General features: G+C 43.3%; 1 protein-coding gene across 2 annotated transcripts; it reads left to right on the top strand.

Annotated features, from left to right (window-relative positions):
* Positions 1 to 12,321: 12,321 nt before the first annotated feature.
* Positions 12,322 to 18,346, top strand: eif4h (eukaryotic translation initiation factor 4h). 2 transcript variants are annotated; one of them, XM_023807325.2, is made up of 8 exons: positions 12,326 to 12,679; positions 14,199 to 14,386; positions 14,625 to 14,689; positions 14,803 to 14,896; positions 15,374 to 15,445; positions 15,748 to 15,894; positions 16,257 to 16,372; positions 17,177 to 18,346. In XM_023807325.2, exons 1-8 carry the CDS (start codon positions 12,615 to 12,617, stop codon positions 17,180 to 17,182), a joined length of 753 nt encoding a protein of 250 aa, XP_023663093.1. In that variant the 5' UTR covers positions 12,326 to 12,614; the 3' UTR covers positions 17,183 to 18,346. The 2 variants fall into 2 exon arrangements, with proteins under 2 accessions (XP_023663092.1, XP_023663093.1); XM_023807324.2 differs by lacking the exon at positions 17,177 to 18,346 and having other exon boundaries at positions 12,322 to 12,679; positions 16,257 to 16,396.
* Positions 18,347 to 18,985: the final 639 nt, after the last annotated feature.

Genomic DNA, 18,985 nt, shown 5'->3' on the forward strand with positions numbered 1-18,985 from the left:
TGGGACATGGGGACAGACAGACGCTCGTGTCAGTCTCCTCCATTGATTGCGATGTGAGCGAAGTTAAAACCGCGGGAGCTCAGCACCCGGCGTTCAGAATCATCCATCAGCACTATGTGTTTTTAATTGCTTTGCTTACACATTGGGCTGTTGACTAATCAAAGAGGCAGACAGTCGCTGGACGGACCGCGGCCGACTCAGCGGCCTTGAAGATCGCCGCCCAGATCTACTGGCAGTAGTAAATTTTGTACATTTTCTGTAACACTTCCTTAAAAAATACAAGGGAAGGTTGCTGTTAGTAACTATATACAACCTAGACTGATTCCAACAGTCATATGAAGTGAAAATGTAGAGCCCTGCAACTGGAATCATGATCGGAAGAATGTGCAAGCATTAAATTTTGAGGGATAACAATGTGGTATAAAACTCAGAACTAGATAAGGAACATAATGACCGTTACTCCCGAGCGGTAATTGAAATCACAAGTGTCTATATTGTCTTTGCCATGTAACTTAATTTTAGTACTTGTCACGTACTTATGGAGTATATTTTAGTACTTATAGAACTTGTCGCAACCCATGTGTTAAGAATCGCTTACACCCATTGTGATGGACAGACTATCAAAGTACAACATTACGGAACAGATATGTCGTCATTCCTTTGCAGGCATTTCATAAAGCATGCACCAGTGTCCTCCACCGCATGCACCAATGTCCTCCTTCCACTCTTCAGAGCTGCCCTAGCTTATGAAGCCTTTTCAGCCCTTTGTACCACTGGGCAGAGGAGCACCATGAAGGCATCTCCCCACTTTTCTCTGCCAACCCCATGCTGATTACTGTCTTCTCAGGCAGTTAGTCCTCTCAAACTGGACTTTAATATTAATTAATAAATGGAAAACGAAAATTGAGAGCAGCCATGGTGATATTCTTACTTTCTGTTTTTAATGGTTTAAATTCTGAATAAAACAAGATTAGTTTGTTTTGCTGCAAGATATATTCCTCCTGATATCTCACTGCCAGAAAAGCTGATTACAGCGAGGCGGAGGTTCCCGGACTCTTAGTCAAAAAGGGGAATTTAAATCCCTCTGCACTGGTATGTTATACCGATAGTGTTTAGGAAGCTTCTTATGAGCTTATTAACTCCTAGTGCCTGCAACCCACCACCTACTACCTGCAAGCAACGTCACAGGGGAACCGGAGCACGAGGCGTCGGCGTGAAACAGATATAAAATGCGTTCAAACTCAGGCACAGTCTGTTTTTCTTTTTTTTCGCTACCGTGAGTTTATTTACTTGTTTATTTCAGGTTAATCTCTTTGTTAAGAGCGACAATAACATATTAATTCCTAGGATCTGAACACAAACACGCTAAACTGTCTGGTGTCTCGTCTTCTTAATGCAAAATGTGTTCGAGGGTGATCTTTAGTGATTTTATATTGTTTACAGTTTAATTGCAGGTATACCGTACACGTTTCAAACCCTGTGCAGCATGAAACAGCGCAAAATTTCAATACAATAGTCGATATAGTTATGGATCACATTCTTACCGCTGGTTCTGACTCGAGCTATTCAAATTAAACCGCAGGAACAAAAAGGCTAATATTAATTCAAAGCATTTGTTTATCTTAAATATGTGTGATACTAAATCATTATTTATACTCATTCATTACGGTATTAGCTCCATATTGCCTTAGTCAGTTAACGTGAAAATGTTGTACCACAGATCAAAGTATGCCACAATGGGGAAACTAAACCAGAGAGAAAGGGTTCAGTTTCATTACAGTGTCTTTGCTTATGGGTAATATTTCCCTTTACATGTCTACCAGTGCCGATTTCATGCTGCTTTCGGGGTCGTGAGCGTCTGCCTTCACGTTTAGGCGTCATATACCGTAATTCTTCAGGTCGGATGAGAGTGTTTTCAAAGTTTATCGTTTACCTAGCAGCCGGGCATTTAAAGTAAAGTACGGCGAAATGCATTGGTGGAAGAAAATCTTAAAGAAGATTATAGAGGTGTGCGGCAAACGGGACGCGTGCACAGCAGTTTTTACATGTCACACGTTGACAGAGAGATAATTATAATGTAGAAATAGGTTTGAATGGTCTCTGGTACTCGGCTTTGGAGTGATCAAACACAATACGTCATTGCGATCTATGAGGATTGGCTGCTTTCTGCATGCGTGCCCCGAATCGCTTTTCCTTTCCCCCAGAACTGCGCTGCCCCGGCCGGTGGTCGCCTCTGGAACAGTCAGAGCCCTCTGTCGGGTAAGATGATCGCAGTTCGCCCATGTACTGTTTTCAGTACGACATACGGACGCCGGTTGCATGTAGGAAACGTGAGTGTCGGCTTCGGGCGTAGCGATCGTTGCACTTCGGATTCGTGCGTGTATGCATGCAAATTACTGACTCGCAGTCCGCCTTCAGCAGTACCGCAATTCCCAATACGTGTTAGTAATTAATGTCAGCTGTAATTGCTGCTGGTAGCAAGTAAGATGCAACTGTCTTTGCTGGCACGAAACTGCCCCCCTTCTTTTAAGCATGTACAGCCTGCTGAATTAACATGACAATTTACGTACCAACTTTTGCTGAAACAAAACCCTTCCTTTGTTTGGCCGTATGCAAATTATAAAGACTGAGATGATTGGTTCGGTGCTATAGGCAAATAGCGTGAAAAGGGGGTGATTAAAATCCTGTCTTATAGGTAATGATGCATCGCGGTGTGTCTGAAAATAGCCCATTTCGTGCCCGACGCAGAATTGTTGTATTTGGCCGCTTGTTTCTGTGTGAACAGCTGCTTTTCTGTCGTCAATTTGTGCTCGGTTAATTTTCTAGGTGATTCCTATGGGAAGTCCAAGGCGTCTAGCACAGCTGGAATTATCGTGATAGCGACTGTTCATACAGAGGAGAAAGACTGGCAAACTGTGTTTGACTTTTTATTCCACACTCCCGGAATAAAGACTTTTATCTTTAGAACCTACTAAATGGGTACCAGGACATCCGAGAATTGGGCGCTTTCTATACCACACTGTTCCTTGAACGGGACCACCCAGATCAACGGAACCTGCATTAACCGAGTGGATCACTTATTCCAGGCTTTCTCGTCCACCGTGGTGCTCTTCGTTTTGGTGGTGGTGATCATGGGGATCATATGCGTCTCTCTAACTACCTTCCATTTGCATAAAAGAAAGATGAAAAAGCGCAAGATACAGAAAGCCCAGGAAGAGTACGAGCGCGACAACCGCAAACCGAAGACGGCGAAGGGAAGACCTCCGCTTAGACCGTGCATGATGGTCCGACCGGTGCACAGACAAGCCTCGGACCGAGCGACCGCTGCCCAGAATCAGGACCACAGTGCTGTACTCCCGACCGACTCCAGTGTCATATCGATGCCAGACAGTGGATCAGGGGCTGGCACAAGTCACACGAAGCAGGAGCACGACCGATTTATGGAAACCAGCGCGCTTTCCTGATAATGTAAATACTGTTGAGGACAAACACTGTAAATAGATAATGTTTATTAGTATAATTACATTATATGGAGGGCATATATAGTTGCAACTCCAGCGGTGCATGAACAGCTATTGTAAGCTTAAAATATAGATTTAAGGGAGGTGTGCCGGTAGTACGTGGAAGAAATGTGTGTAGGATCACCGGATTGGTACGCGCAGTGTAAATATACAGAGGTCGGATTTCGGCATTGTTACTAAACATGGGGGATGGTGTAAATATCGGGGACTTTACTACCTGATTGACGGGGCCGGTTTAAAAAGCAAACCTTAAATAGCCTACCTTGAAGAAGCATGGGGTGTAAGCGGGGCTCACGCTGTCTTTTACATATAGGCTACGTGTGGTGAGTGTGTAGGGTGGCGAAACGCGCTGCTGACTTTTTGAGGGGCACGATATGGAGGTGGTGGGGGGGACAAGTTTGGTGCAGAAGATCCGGTTTGGTGCTAAATTGCATCTCTCATGGTTATTGGTATGGCCTCATTAGTCCTGCGCTTTCCCTGTGCTCTGAATGCCATCTAGTGCAGTTTCAGCATCCCGTTGACGCTCATATGATCTGCGGGGGATAAAAAAGAACACCGGACTCTTCTTTACTGCGTTTCTTTTTATTTTCCAGCGTACCGGATTTTTATGTTGACTTACAGTTGACCGCTATAGTTGTTCTGAGAGTGAATAATCCCCTGCCCCTATTAAACTTACCTTATGTATAGGTAAGTTAGGCTACCAAGATCAATATCCATTTGGGAAATGTTTCCATAGCTGACATGCGATTTAATTGCTTGTGAAAGCACTGTACGTGCTTATTGTTTCGACCACGATGCTGTATACAAAATAAGATGTTGATATATGTGGTCCGACTTTTTTTTTGCAGTATTACACAGTTCTTGGAATAAATTTGTTTGGTTCAAAAATAGTTTTTTTGCACAAGATTATAAATAGGCCTAGTTATTAATAATTGTCTTTTTAAAATGGTATTTTAATGTACTTCACGGCCAAAAATAAATGATGACATTTTAAAATCCCATCTGTTATCTGTATTTTTTTGCCCTACAAGTCACCGGAGTGCAAAGAACATTTGCAAACATATAAAAGATGCACCGTATTATTTTGTCGAACTTTCCCGACGCCCAAGGAATAAAAGCCACTGCGATCTATGTTCCCTGCAACAATGCCTGTAATAACGACCATTTTTAATGATTCCATTGCAGGAGAAGTTATCTGTGTGCCACAAAAGGATATCATATTATCTTTAGCTGAAGTATTTGAATACGTTTTATATATTTCTCTAAATTCTGGTTTTAATGTCATTTAATTACAATTTCAAAAGTCATACTTTTTGCAATAATCCTTTAAGTTGATATTTTAGAGAACCACGCCGTTGTCTTCGAAAAGTGTAGCCAGGCATATTTTTTATTCAAGGTTCAACTGGAATTAAATAGAAGTGTGCATTTCACCATAGCAGTGAGCAGACCTAAGAGAAACGTAATGAACGTATTTGTGTCGATTCCTCAAGCAAGAATCTTTAATCTTAAGTTTCAACAATAACAGATTTTTCATTATTCTATTAACAGATTTAAGAGTAAAGTGTATATAGATCAATTACACAGATAAAAACATTAGTCAACTTGTGTAGATAGGCTACCATATCGCACTCATTTACCATTACACTAGCCAGTCTTCGTTAAAGTCAATTCATATTTTATAAGGTTGATATCTTTCTTCCAGTCGGTTTTTGGTTTTTATTTTGCAATGTAATTGTCCAACAGGAAAGCAAAACCTACAGTTCTAGGGAGATATGGTCCCATGTGTTTGAAGAAGTTAGCGTACAGTATGTGTGTAGACCTAGCTTACGTATGCATTTAATGACACTTCTACGTGTATGAGATAGCATCGGCATATTTACTCAGTTCGCACTAAAATTCTCCTGTCTGTCTGATAAGCTAACCTCCATTACAGTGATCTGCTAATGTTATCAGTTAATGTTAATGGGAGATCATTGTAAGCAAACTTCAACTCCTGCTCATTGTTGCTACTTAAGTTTGTTTGTTCTCCAAATTCCTTGGCATCTAGCAGTATGGCTGTACCTAAGACACCCCACCTCTCACATCCATGCCCGGAGTCTCCCGCAAATTGACAGCAGCCCCCCCGATACCCCAGGGTGCGTTTCCCCAAAGCATAGTTTCTAACTACGTTAGCAACTTACTTAATTGAAACCATGCGACTAAATGGGTCCAACCTTGTAAGTTGCCAGTGGGAGTTTTTGGGATACGTACCCCGTACCACGTCCGAGAAATCTGACGTTCTGCTGTTTAGCGTCGGTAAAATTAACCGACGAGGCGCTCAACCACAGGCAGCACTAGGCTTGGGCGCCATCCAGTATTTTAGACATCATAGTGCGGCATTTTTACGGAATAAAAAAAAAAATCAGCGCTACTCCGGCGTTTCCCGAGTGGGGTGGGTGGGGCTATTTTTGAATGAAAATAACAGAGTATGCGGTAATACAGTGGTACCTCAGAACTCGAACTTAATCCGTTCAGAACTCCGGATCGAATCCTAAAAAGTTCGAGTTCTGATCGAATTTTTCCCATAAGAAATAATGGAAAATCAATTAATTGGTTCCCGGCCCCCCAAAAGTACACCGTAATATGTTTTTTTTAGCATTTAAACACAAAATGAACAGGATAAAACAAGAAGAGCATTTTTTTCTTAATGGCTTCCAAAACTATAAAGATCTTATCCCAACATTACCCCTGTCCTGCCCCAATCGTCCGCTCCTTCCGTGTGCCACGTCCCCTCGTTAACCTCGTGTGGGATCCCCAAGTGATCAGCTGTTTCTGGTTGTTGTCATTAGTCCTCTGTATTAAGTCCGCGTTTCAATTTGTTTCCCCAGTCCGGTCATTGGGTGCGTTCGACTTGCTTACAGCGCTGGCTTAAAGCAACGCATTCTGATTTCTGATCCTGACGCAATGCATTATGGTTAAATGCATTGCGACCTCTCACCCGGTTGCACAAACCGGAACCGCTTCCGTGACGACACATCTTTGCCCTTATTGGCTGAAGAGTTTAGTTACACGCATGACGGTTGTATCCCAGGCAGTTTCGATGCGTAATCTGCTTTTTCTCCCGAATATCACGTAACGCAGTGAGAACTGGTTTTCAGTTAATTTACATGGTAAAATAAAGTTTAAATAAATGACATACATGCTCTAATAGTACACGTAAATTAGTGGTTTATTTATTGTTGGTTACTGTAATGTTGCGCTGCTTTATTTGGTTAATCGTCCAGTCTGTGAAGAAGAATTCATTGTAGTATGACTCATTTCCTGGCGCGTACAATTTATATTAGGTCAGCGTTCACGGTTCGACTTCTGATATTCAGATCGAGTTCTAGGTCAAACTGGTTGGTTCGACTTTTAAGAAATTCTAGTTCTAATGAGTTCGAGAACTGAGGTACCACTGTACTTTAATTTCGCCCTAATATAGTCAGCACTCCCCGCCCAGGTGTCCCTCACTCACATCCCTGAGATCAATATATCTAAGGTGGGATGTTAGCTTAACTTCCATCCATCCATCTTCTAACTGCTTATCCTGGTCCGAATTGCAGAGATGCCTGGACACTCTCCTAGGGCACACAGGGCATAAGAGAGGAGTACACTCTGACAAGATGCAAGTCCTTTGCAGGGCACATATGGACACATACACACAGTCATGCATTACTGGCAATTTAGGAATGCAGATGTTCCTAACTGCACGTCTTTGGATTACAAAAAGGAACTCCCATTACCAAAACAGCATAGTCACCTCCATCTCATAGTGTTTCCCCAATTTGCACAATTAGACGCCCAAATCGAGTTGTCACAGAAGCCATTTGTTTTGTCGGTGTATACAGTGACTTTTCCACAGGCTTCATTTCTGTAATTGGCCAGTAGGTTTGCGTAATGTTTAAGGTAAGACACTTTACTACAGGACACTTTAGCAAGGTCCTTAACCCAAATTACACCAATGCAATCATCCAGCTGTGAATAGGCAATATACTGTGTTTTCTGGTTAATCAAGCAAGGACAAATAAATTCTGTGCCACCACCCATGAAAAAGTGTTTTCTTAGTCTGGGTTTGGGTGACCACTGACTTTTCACATTCCATGGATAGAAACCCAACAAGCCTGTGGAACCAGTGCAGAGAACAGCCCATCTAGACATTGCAGCACTTCCTGCTGAAACAGGGTGACGTGATCTGCAATGGCCAGTGCAAGGCAATGCCTTTCACTGTATGACGCCCTTGTGCCTCTCAATGTGCACTGCTGCTTCAGGCAAAACTGGGTTACCAACGGATGAGCCATTTAAGCCCAAACTGTCGCCTTTAGCTTTAATTCTATGAAAGCCGTCACGTTGCTGTGCCAGTGATGTCATTCGTCATCGGTGATTGTTGTGGTAGTGATGTTTTCATCCTTTGATGTTAATATGACTCAATTATTGTTAGAGATGTCAACACTGAAATTGTGCTGCATTTTTTGTGACTTTGTAGGACATCAAATATTTTCACGACTCGGCCTAATTACATTGAGGTGACATTTAACAGGAAATATTTCATTCTTATTTACTTTGTGTTTTGACATCAAGCTATTATTAAAGTTGATGCTGCTGTCAGAATGGTGCCCACGACACACAAATCTGGGTTTGACACATTGCTCACACCAAAGGAATGTTTTCATTGTGCGTGTGTTGTTCACGCTCATTGTATCTCAGTCCCATACTTTTTGCATAATATATTAAATATCTCACCTTGACTGGGTCATTTAACATCTCTAGACCCATATCTGCTATGCATCCTCATTTATAAATGTATTTTGACATAATTCTGTAATAGGATTAAAAATGTCCTTTCCATTGCTCTTGATGACCTGAAATGTTTCAATCATACTGATTAGTCCACCTTTTATTATTGCTATTCAATCCGCAAGCTCTTCTATGCCAAGAAGCAGTTATTGGGTAGCTGTTAAGGGTGACCAGTCCCTCTCCCAGAAGGGTCCTTGGGTATGTGGCTTTGCAGTGTAGCAAAGCATTTTGATAATTGATGGGGCTCGTTATTGCTCTGACCGTGCGTCCTGTCTTGCGGCTGTCCGTGAGGACTGACACTGGCAGTACAGGGAGATGGGATAGATGTAGATTCGGGAAACCTGCTACGTTCATACATCTCATTTTCAGTTTGGACTGAGGTTGAAAATAAGAGAGCTATATTAACTACCTGTTGCCTTGAAAGTGGGGTTATGGTAATAATGAAATAAAACTCTCAAAACTCTGACACAAGGTCTTTTATATGCTACAAAATGGCTACGGATGAGGAGGATGGTCTGTGTTGCGAAACACCGTGGTTGTCATTCAGTGGCAATGCTTGTAACAGTCACCTTGTATCACAAAATGGCTGTTCCCTCACAGAGAATGCCACGTTGATAGTGGGTACCACTCAGCGCACAGGGACGCCAGCTGTCAAGTCAGAAGTGAAATTCGGAGGCAGAGGATGAATCACATGACCATCCTGCCATTTGTTGTCTGCAGAGCACTGTGCACTGTACAAATTTAAATGCTATCTAACAGTATCCTATTACTTATAATACCTGCTTATTGACCTTCTAGCAGTGTGGAGCCATTAACTTCCAATGCCCTATAAAGGAATAATCCTGGGGAAATCCTCTTGTTTTCTACTGAACATTCTCTTGTTGTTCTGACTGCGACTGCCAAATGTAAAAAGCCAAATTAAACTGTTTTTTTTTCCCCACAGACAATCTCATTAGTTACAGCTTTGGCTGTGAGCTACACCAGCGACACTCTCCCAGCTGCTGCACAGAATATGAAATGAAATATTTTTTCAGAACAATTTCAGTGTACAGAGAGTTTTGGGTAACTATTTTTACACTTAAAGCCTCGTGTTCTGTTCTGCTTGCTTTCTATCTTTCTTACAAAATTGCCCACATCTGATAAATCTCTCTTTATTGCATCATGCCTGAAATAGACTCTTCTTATAATTCATTTTTCATTTGTTTTTGTGTATTTAGCGTTATTTTTTGCGTATTTTGTTGTTTGCATAGGTGTGTATACTTATTGTCCTGCTTGTTTAAATGCGTCTTCATGACCATATAGGACAGGGGTGCCCAAATCCAGTCCTGGGGGGCCAGAGCCCCGCACATTTTTGAGTTTCCCCTCATTTAACACACCTGATTCAACTCCTTGTGCTAATTACCACACAGCTCTTGAGCTGAATCATTTATGGTGGAACAGGAAAAGAACTAAGCTACACAGGGCTGCGCCCCCCCAGGACTGGAGTTGGGCACCCCTGATCTAGGAGGATTAGGCTGAAATGTTTTTCTGTCAAGCCAAGTATCTCCTATGCAGAATGCTATCATTGTGTTTATGGTTGCAGTCAGATTACTCCTTTGAAAGGTTTATGGAATGAAATGGTTTATTACCAAAAGTGGCCAAATCCAGCTAGTCACACACAGCCTTTGGAATCGCCCAAGTCACATGGATGCATTAGGTTACCTTCTCCTAGCTGCCATATTTTTCAGCTATGGAAGGTCTTTTTTAAAATAAAACTGCAGCCAAAGGGGGCTATACTGTGATATTTTCCCCTCAAGTTCTGCAAGTCTGTGCTTACCAGTACGAAGAAGCTTCACTGTCAATCAGAGAGTCTCACTGAAGTCTTCCACCTGGCTAAGCCAAAATAACAAGATATGAAGGCTGAACACTATGGAAAAACCCCTGGTTTAGGCTGAGGTCAGCATAAGCACTATCGTGTTTGAATCTGCCTTTCCAACTTACCGTGTTATTCTCTCAATGCAAGAACAGAATATGTCTCTACTATGGTCATGTCTTTGGAAACTGGCATTTCTTATAAATTAGGACATCCCAAACGTGCTGATGTGGAATGGCATCCCCTGGAGATTCAAGGTCTTTAGGTAAGGATGGAGATACCCATGTACTGGGTCATCTCATGTAGCGGAGGACAGGAAGTTTGTTATTGTTATTGTTATTGTTTGTTATTGTTCATTTGTGCATTTAAAATAAAATAAACGTGATTACAGTGCTTTGCCACACCCACCACACAACAAACTACCTCAGGGATGAGAACCTGAGTGCAGCCATGTGGCAGGTGATATCTCAGCACCACACTAGTCAAAATGGACCAGTGTGAGGTTTTTTTCCAGTGACTGGAGTGCCAATCCTGCCACCAACCCCCAAGTTTTTCCCAGTAAGAGGGAGGGTTAGAAGTAGATTAACATCATACCCATGAGGAAGCAATTGCTGGTTAAGGGCCTTGCTCAAGGGCCTAACAGAGTAAAATCACTCTGTGCATTCACAGGATTTGAACCAGCAACCTTGCAGTTAATGACACAGATCTCTAGCCTCAGAGCCATCACTCTGTCTTTAGGTGAACCATAAAAAGACATGTCATCTGAAGCTCGCCACCAGACCTTTGGTTGGCATGGTAATCAGGGATCTCTCACAACTGTCTGTAACGGTTTTGCTCTCTCAACTCATCTAAAAAAAATTGAATTAATAAACCACATACTAGTATGTAAGGCTTTAATTAAAGTTTAAATTATCACCTAATGTAGATTAATAGCGATTGATCCCTCGAAGAATTTTTCAAGAATGCTAAAATATAACGCAGATTATTTAATAAATATAGGGCTCTGTAAACTCTCTGTAAAAACGTATTACATATTATAGCGAAAGATAAAAGACGTCGGAGTCGGAGCTGCATTCTTCCGTTAGTTCTCCGTAAGTAAATTTATTGGTTTGGTTTCCATGCAGTCCACGGGGAGTTAGGCACGGTTATTTTGGGAGTAAGGAGTGGGGTACAAGCTTGTGTTGCTGCAACCACATGATGAGTCGTGGCGCTCTTCTGCCATCTAGAGCATCGTGAACGTAAAACTTTAGTCTGTTTAAAATGATCATAAGCTATTATAGCGCATATTCGCTACCAGAATTTTTGTCTGACACGGTAGGTACAGAAGAAAATGTTAAATATGACATATTTTAGCTTAACTGTTGAAGAGAACATGATTAGATTTTCCAGAAACTGAGTTGTTCTATTACCATATTATGGCATTGTATATACATTTAATCACACGTTTTTATTATGTAGCGCCTATTTGGACATTTCAGTGAATATAAAAAAATATATATTTTCGTAGAAAAAGCAAACTATGCCGTAGGCCCTACCCCCTCCTGTACACTTACAAACGCCTGTCAGGGAAGTAAGACGGTAAGTCAAACGTGTGCAACACATCTGTCGCACACGTCTGATGCTGAGAAGATTTTAGCGACGAGGATGTGTCATATATTGTGCGCCCGTTATCAGGCCGAAACTGTTCTATACTTAAATGGTGGAAAGCTATTCTATTGACGTTTTATAATATTGTTTGCAGCTATATCCTCTATGTTTGTAGAGCATGGAAATTCTATATATTCATCTGTCCATCTATCATCCAGTCGCCTACCCATGTACTGGGTCATCTCATGTAGCGGAGGACAGGAAGTTTGTTATTGTTCATTTGTGCATTTAAAATAAAATAAACATGTTTAATTAGTTGCACTATAATGTCCTAGCAAAATAAACAACAATCTCACGTCAGTGAGTTTATTAATAACATAAAAACATTAGAAATTGGCGAAAGTGTATAGGCGTAATTTATTGATTGTATCAGTGTGACTGTCAACACAAGGAGTGCTGACACGATCCGCGGCGTTCATTGGGCGGCACGGAAATCTGCTTTATCCGCGATGATGGGCGTGTGAAGACACTGCATAACCTGATGCCAAAACGGGCTGAGCATGTGCCGTCCGGCTGGGATTTATTCTAAACAATAAAAGCTAAAGCGAAGGGTGGTGTTATTTTTAATAACATCACCCAAGCATCCGAGGCAGCCCGTTTTCGGGATTTTTGGCTGCATTAATTAAGTCTGCTCTCTACTTCACTGACTAACTTGTTGCAGCCCGGCGCCGCTGCCATATTTTCAATCAGGCGCACCGAGGGCAGACCTCAGGCTCTATATCGGAGGTCCTTCGTGGCCCTCGACGGCTCGCCTTCTTTCTCTTTGGACCGCGGGCGCTGTGATGGCGGACTACGATAACTATGACGACCGAGACCGTGCTTACGGGAGTTTCGGCGGAGGCAGAGGGTAAGAGAGTGTCCAAGCGGTCCGAGACGGCTGGGATATTTTGTGGAGAGGTTTGCCGTGGCCTAGCGCGGCAGCGGGCCGTGGAAACTGATGTGCCGGCGGTGTGGAGTGGCCAGGCCCCGTCACATCAGCGGAGGGATGGGAGCCGGCTGGGGGAATCCGCGTCGATGAATGGAGGCTTCCTTCATATTAACATGAATCTTTATTCGATACGTTTAGGTTATCAGTTCAGGTGAAGGGTGTTCTGTCTGTAATCGAGGGATGCCAGCAGGGCACTTGGCGCCAGGGGACCGCGTAGCACATGGAGGGGGAGGGGGATTCAGATGGTCGCCCCCGCTCCGTTTAGGGATTTGGGACAGGGTGGTCTGCGAGCCCTTGGGCTGTAGCTGTGAATAGGATTCTACCTTTGGACGTCTAGGTAGCATCGCGCGACTGTTTTTATTCTTTAACGGGCTACAGACAGAGGTATGCCCGCAGTCTGCCACTCGCCGTGAGCAGGCGTGGGAGGTGAGCTGATGACACTTAAGGCACCTGCTCACATGGCTAAAGATCTCTGAGCGCTGTGCATGTCTGATCTGTAATCTGCATTTTTTCAGGACTTTTAGTGTAACCGAATTACAAATAACAAAAATGGTTTCAAATAAGTATGTTCTTGATAAAAACCCATGTGTTCCTGCTGGAACGATGCAAATTTCCCAACTGTGGGATCAATAAAAGTTTTATCTTATTTTATCTTATCTGACGGTGAATTTAAACTGATTCTATGTATGCGTAAAGTCCCCTTATATTATTTCTACGTATATTTTTCCCCACTAGTGTCTAAAAGTGCATCATTGTGTTTTAGAGAAATTTATGCAATAACGTTATGTAAGGATAAATTATATAATTTGTCCGATTTATTCTGTACATGTGTCTGTTCCTAGTGGGTTCATCTTTGCATTCTGTATGAGCAAGTAAACATCGGAGCTAATACACCGTGCCTTTGTTTTTCCACTGCACCAGGTACTGTGCTTTTGGTACTTAGTACTTAGAAAGTATGGTACTTAAATATGCTGGTTTTCCACTGGTGTAAAAAACTGGTACCAGCGCCAAATGACATCGCAGCACGAGGTTAAAGTACCATAGGAAAAATACGGTACCTGGTGCAGTGGAAAAGCGCCCTTAATTTTCTCAGCGCTGGGAGTGTTGTGACATATTCTGCGCATTGTGTGACCTGTGGTTATGACCAGTGTCAGTCTAGCAAACTGGAGAATAACCCAAAATCGCACTTTCACTATGCAAACTGAAGGCTCTTACCTTAGATTTGATGGCCACTTTTATGCCCCTGGCCACTTCTCTGGTCTCGGGTCTGTACCACAATGCAATAATGAATGCTTAGCCGGATAACTTGAGATTTAAGGTAGCCTGGGCAGCAGGAAGCAGGAAATCCCCCTTTGTAATACAGAACGTGACGCAGAATGTTAAGTGAGCACAGGGCCTTGTCTGCTTTGGGCTCACGCCACATATCCCTGCACTACAGGCCACGTGGTGGAGGGGGGCCTGGAGGACCCCGTAAGCAGAAGGAGCTGCCGACTGAACCGCCGTTCACGGCCTACGTGGGCAACCTGCCTTTCAACACGGTGCAAGGCGACATAGACGCCATCTTCAAAGAGCTGAATGTCAGGAGCGTGCGGCTGGTCAGAGACAAAGAAACTGACAAGTTCAAAGGTAAGGGCCGTTGCTCTAGGAATCTGTGTCTGTTTAGCTGGTAAAATTCTGCAGATTCCTGCACCGGAAGCTAAATGTCCAGCAAAGTCCTCAGAATATTCAGGCTTTAATGTCTTTCAATTTTTGCTGTGTCAGCATCATCCATTAGGTCATCCGTTTCACTTCAGTTGTGGAGACCCTGCCCTCCTTCCCGGAGAAGTTGCCATTTTTTAAATGTGGGTCATTTTGTTTTCTCCAGGTTTTTGTTACGTCGAATTTGACGACTTGGAATCGCTAAAAGAAGCCTTAACGTTTGACGGCGCTGTAAGTCTTTCCCTCATGTTGCTCCTCTGTGCTTCTCTGTTAAAGAACCTGCTTTGACTCCCAAAGCCCTTCCCAAACCAAATCCATAACCTTAAGTTTCTCTTCTTTCACAGCTCCTTGGAGATCGGTCGTTGAGGGTGGACATTGCAGAGGGTCGTCGGCAGGAGAAGGGTGGAGGGTTTGGGTTTAGAAGACAGGATGAAAGAGGTATGTCCTGTGCACTGCGTGGCAAGGTCCTGCCAAGGTAGTCGGTGGTGTGCTTGGAGTTATGCTGTTATTGTCTGGTTTACATGGACATGATGGTATTCTGTGGTGTTTTTAAAGGAACATTTGGGTGTCTTTGTATGAGACTGTTCGAGCTTCAATGTGAAGTGAGGAAGGCGTATTAAACCAAGAGATCAGGGCTGGGCGATATCGCGTCAATATTATATTGCACGTGCACAATAATCACCAGGGCTTCAGATGGCTGGTGAAACATTTGGCTGGATGCCAGCTTTTCAGTACTTTGTGGACGTTTATTTATGCCTACAATTTAAGCAGATTAGTAGAATGGCCAAAATATTAATGAGGCATTTTATGACACCCAAAAGTTAGTAATCTGTATAAAGTTGCATTTATACACATAAACCAGCAGGTGGCAGTCAGCAGCTGTCCCTTGTCTTTAGTTGCTACTGTGCGTTTCAGGCCGTGGTGCTTCACGGGGCTCCAGAGGAGGGGGACGGGATTCCAGAGATGACTACGACTATTCTGGAGGAGGTATGCCGTGCCTTGTCTTTCATTTGCCTAGCTGGCTGCAAGCTTGTACGTGCGCGTGTACACATGTCATTTGGTAGTGGGTGAGCATCAATTCCTAATAAACTACTGTCTCCAATCTTCACTCATCTGCTGCTGCAGTCTCCGTATTTATTGTAAATGTGAGCATGTCGATTCCACGCTCCTTCAGAGAGACCCATAGCTGCAGAGTACTGAGTCCCCACAATTTCTCATCCTACACGACTTCAGCAACCGGTTGTTTGGCAGGGCCGTCGCCTCACTTCCTCTCATGCTCTCTCACCCAGGCTTCAGAGATGATGACTTCATGGGTGGGCAGAGTCGAGGGGGTGGTCGCCCCGGAGACAGAAGAGGGGGGGGCTCCGGAGGGATGGGCCGCAACAGAGATGGACCTCTCCGCGGCGGCTCCTTGGACTTCAGGGAGCCTTCTGATGGTCGATAACTTTGCTTGTTTTTTGCTGCTGTTTGTTTACACCCGATTGCAAAAGGGATCAGTGTCAACCTCAGTAGGTTAAACTCAAAAACGATAAGGTCTGGAGCTTTTTTTTGGGTCATTTTCCAGTGACTCAGGCCTAACTCTGACTCGGTATCTTGCTTGTATGTCACTTTGGACAAAAGTCCCCTCTAGACCTCCCATGATGTTGTAGCCCATCTCTTAACTGACCTGATGTACGTGTCTGTGTGCTGCCTGAGTACAGCCCTAGTTGCTGGCATGACGTTCAGTCGCCATAACTAACCTTATGCTGCCAGCGTCTTTGTGCTCTGCACTCATTCAGCTCCCTCTTTGCTTCCACAGAGGAACGGGCACAGAGGCCAAAGCTACAGCTGAAACCACGCACTGTGGCTGGGCCCCTCAACCAAGTCGCCAACCCCAATTCTGCCATTTTCGGCGGTGCAAAACCCCGGGAGGAGGTAATTCCCAAAGAGAAAGACTAAGAGTGTGGGAATCCGGGGGGGGGGGGGGGGGGAGGCCGTGGGATGGGCTGGTCATGCCAGCAGGAGGCGCTACCACCTGTTATTCCTACCTGTTAGATGAGCTAAAGCCCTTCAAGGTCAAACTGATGCATTCAAAAAATAGAACACGCAAGCAGCCCAGCAATGCATGTCAGCAGTTAACAGGTTTTAACTTTTGTGTTTAATCCCCTCTCCTGTATACTCTGTCCTGTTTCCCTGTAATTAGCGCCCGCTTTGTCCTGTTATATCAGGGCTGGATAATTAATCTTCAGAAAGTTACACAAATCAAGCTGCTCTTGGCTAAAGTCTTGATCTGCGAAGGGATAGTCGTCACTAGGATTGTCTAGGATCAGTCAGGCATCTGACCGGTGGCTTCGCAGTTTGGGGGTTTCAACTCATTGCTTTTTCAGTTTGAGTTTTTTTTTTTTCCATGTGCTGAAATATTGGACTTTTCAAAGGTCAGTTCTGATGTGAGCAGACTTCTAAAGGAGTCAATAATATTCATGAATGATACAATCTTATTTAAAGATATGCATTCCACACATTGGATTGTTTTTGTTGTTGTTTTTCTTTTAACAAAAAATATCCCTGATAGCAACTTCCTGCTAGCTGGTGTGTTAACAGACCTTTGAATTCCTCTGCTAGCGCAGTCATGTTCAGTAATGACCTGTTTGCCTTGTTAGCTTTTAAATCATCCTGCATTTTCACCTTTCCGCTGCTGAACATTGCTCTTAATTTTGTTCTTGTTTGTTTGTTTTTAAGAACTAATAAGTCAGTGAGGCTGCTTATTCAGGAAGGCCACGCTGGATCTGCTGCTTTTGTTCACCAAAAAACATTCAGAGACCCGTCCCAAAGAAAGGCAGCGTGGGCTGGGGGCTGGGGATAATTTCCCCCTCCCTGTTCAGCCACTCAACAAGCGCCCACGTCCAACTGGTAGGGAGTAGGGGCAGGGCAGGGTCTATGGTGAAAACAAGCTGGTTGGACATTGGCTTCAGATTGACTATGTTGCCTTTTTTTTTTGTGTAAAACTGTTTCCTCTCCTGTTGTGTTTATAGCAGTGTTTCTCAGCTCGGCCCTCAGGGACCAACAGAAAGTCCATGTTTTTGCTCCCTACTAGAAGATAGGAGGGAACAAAAACGTGGACTGTCTGCGGGTCCCCATGGACTGGATTGGGAAACGCTGTGTTGTACCATGATGGTCCCCTTATTAACCCTACTCTTTGCTCTCCTCCTTGCTATTTCAGGAGGGATATGTGTGTGTGAGATTTTAGATGGTTGAAATTCCAATGTCTTTAATATGGAATTGCCACTATGCCAAGAGCAGCACCTGTTTTCCTTTTCACCTGAAAAATCCATGCGTAGAATTTGGATATTTATGACTAAGAGGCTGTTGGAGGTGAGCATCTTCACAGAGCTTGGCACATGCAGTACTGGTGCCCAGGTACCTGCTTAGTCTGAACCCGGCTGACATGCATTTTATTTGAACTTCCATACACCAGGGCAGAGACGCACTCAAACTGATCAGCTTCATGTGAACTTTAGACTTGCAGAAAATCATAGGAAGAAAAATCTTCACTTATATCAACAAACCAGTCTTTTTTGACTTTTGTCCATTTTACTGGGTGTAACTGTGTAAAACACCTTTTTCTTACTGTACTGAAGAAATAAATCAGTTTTTGTTTCCTATATGGTTTATGGCAATAAAATCATTTTACAGTTCTTAATGTGTTTAAATGATCTGGGTGGGGGGGGGGATTCAAAGCAGCATTTGTTCTGTCTTGATATGTGCTGAACTGAGGGCATTTTAGTGGCCACGAAGCACGATTCTCTGGCTCAGAATGGCCCATGGATCTTCTAGGTTGTCAGAGGTGAGACATTCCTCACTAAATCCTGTCATTAAAATGTAATATTGGCAATAAATCTGTTAAAATTGCTTTCCAAAGTTGTTTTCAATGAATATAAATGTCGGGCTTATATTTTGCCTGTTTCTTTCCCCATTTCTCCTCTGGGATTGTATAGAAAGTGGTGTTTTCTCCTGGTATTTGAAACCATTTGAAGTATTGTATGTATATCTATCCCGTCTGTTTCATGTTTTAACTCACAGCAAACCTCCTGAGTTTATGGAAAGACTGAGCCTGATCATATTGATCTAAAGCCATGCTTTCATATGACGTCTGGCTTATGTGACATGACTGCTTTTGAAAACTTTCCCCTATGACTCATTATTAGGAAGCTATTTTCCAGACTTATGCTAATGGTGGGTGATGATCATCTCCATCATCTGAGCTCTAGCTTTTGACCTGTTGCCACGCCGTTATGTAGTAGTAGCATTCAGATGCCTCAACCAAAAAGCAGCTGGAAATGCCCTTTCATTTTCACAGATCCCATCACAATTTGGAAAATTGCAGAGAAATTCCGCATTTAATTTCAGAAAATGAGTTTACCGGCATGGGAAGCCGCTAAGGTAGGTGCACAAATTGTATAGTGACATCACAGAGGACACAGTTAAATACAAACTTTAACCGTAAACCTTCCTACTTGGTACAAAGGTCTTCTGTATCCTGATGTTTAA

Source organism: Paramormyrops kingsleyae, chromosome 17 (assembly GCF_048594095.1).
Source record: "Paramormyrops kingsleyae isolate MSU_618 chromosome 17, PKINGS_0.4, whole genome shotgun sequence".
Classification (NCBI taxonomy): Eukaryota; Metazoa; Chordata; class Actinopteri; order Osteoglossiformes; family Mormyridae; genus Paramormyrops; species Paramormyrops kingsleyae.

What these genes read in the sequence shown, in the direction of transcription:
- eif4h (XM_023807324.2), top strand. Translation starts at nt 12,615, where the DNA reads ATGGCGGACTACGATAACTATGACGACCGAGACCGTGCTTACGGGAGT. An exon ending in AGAAACTGACAAGTTCAAAG is followed by an intron (nt 14,387 to 14,624) that starts GTAAGGGCCGTT and finishes TGTTTTCTCCAG; the next exon opens with GTTTTTGTTACGTCGAATTT. An exon ending in CCTTAACGTTTGACGGCGCT is followed by an intron (nt 14,690 to 14,802) that starts GTAAGTCTTTCC and finishes CTTCTTTCACAG; the next exon opens with CTCCTTGGAGATCGGTCGTT.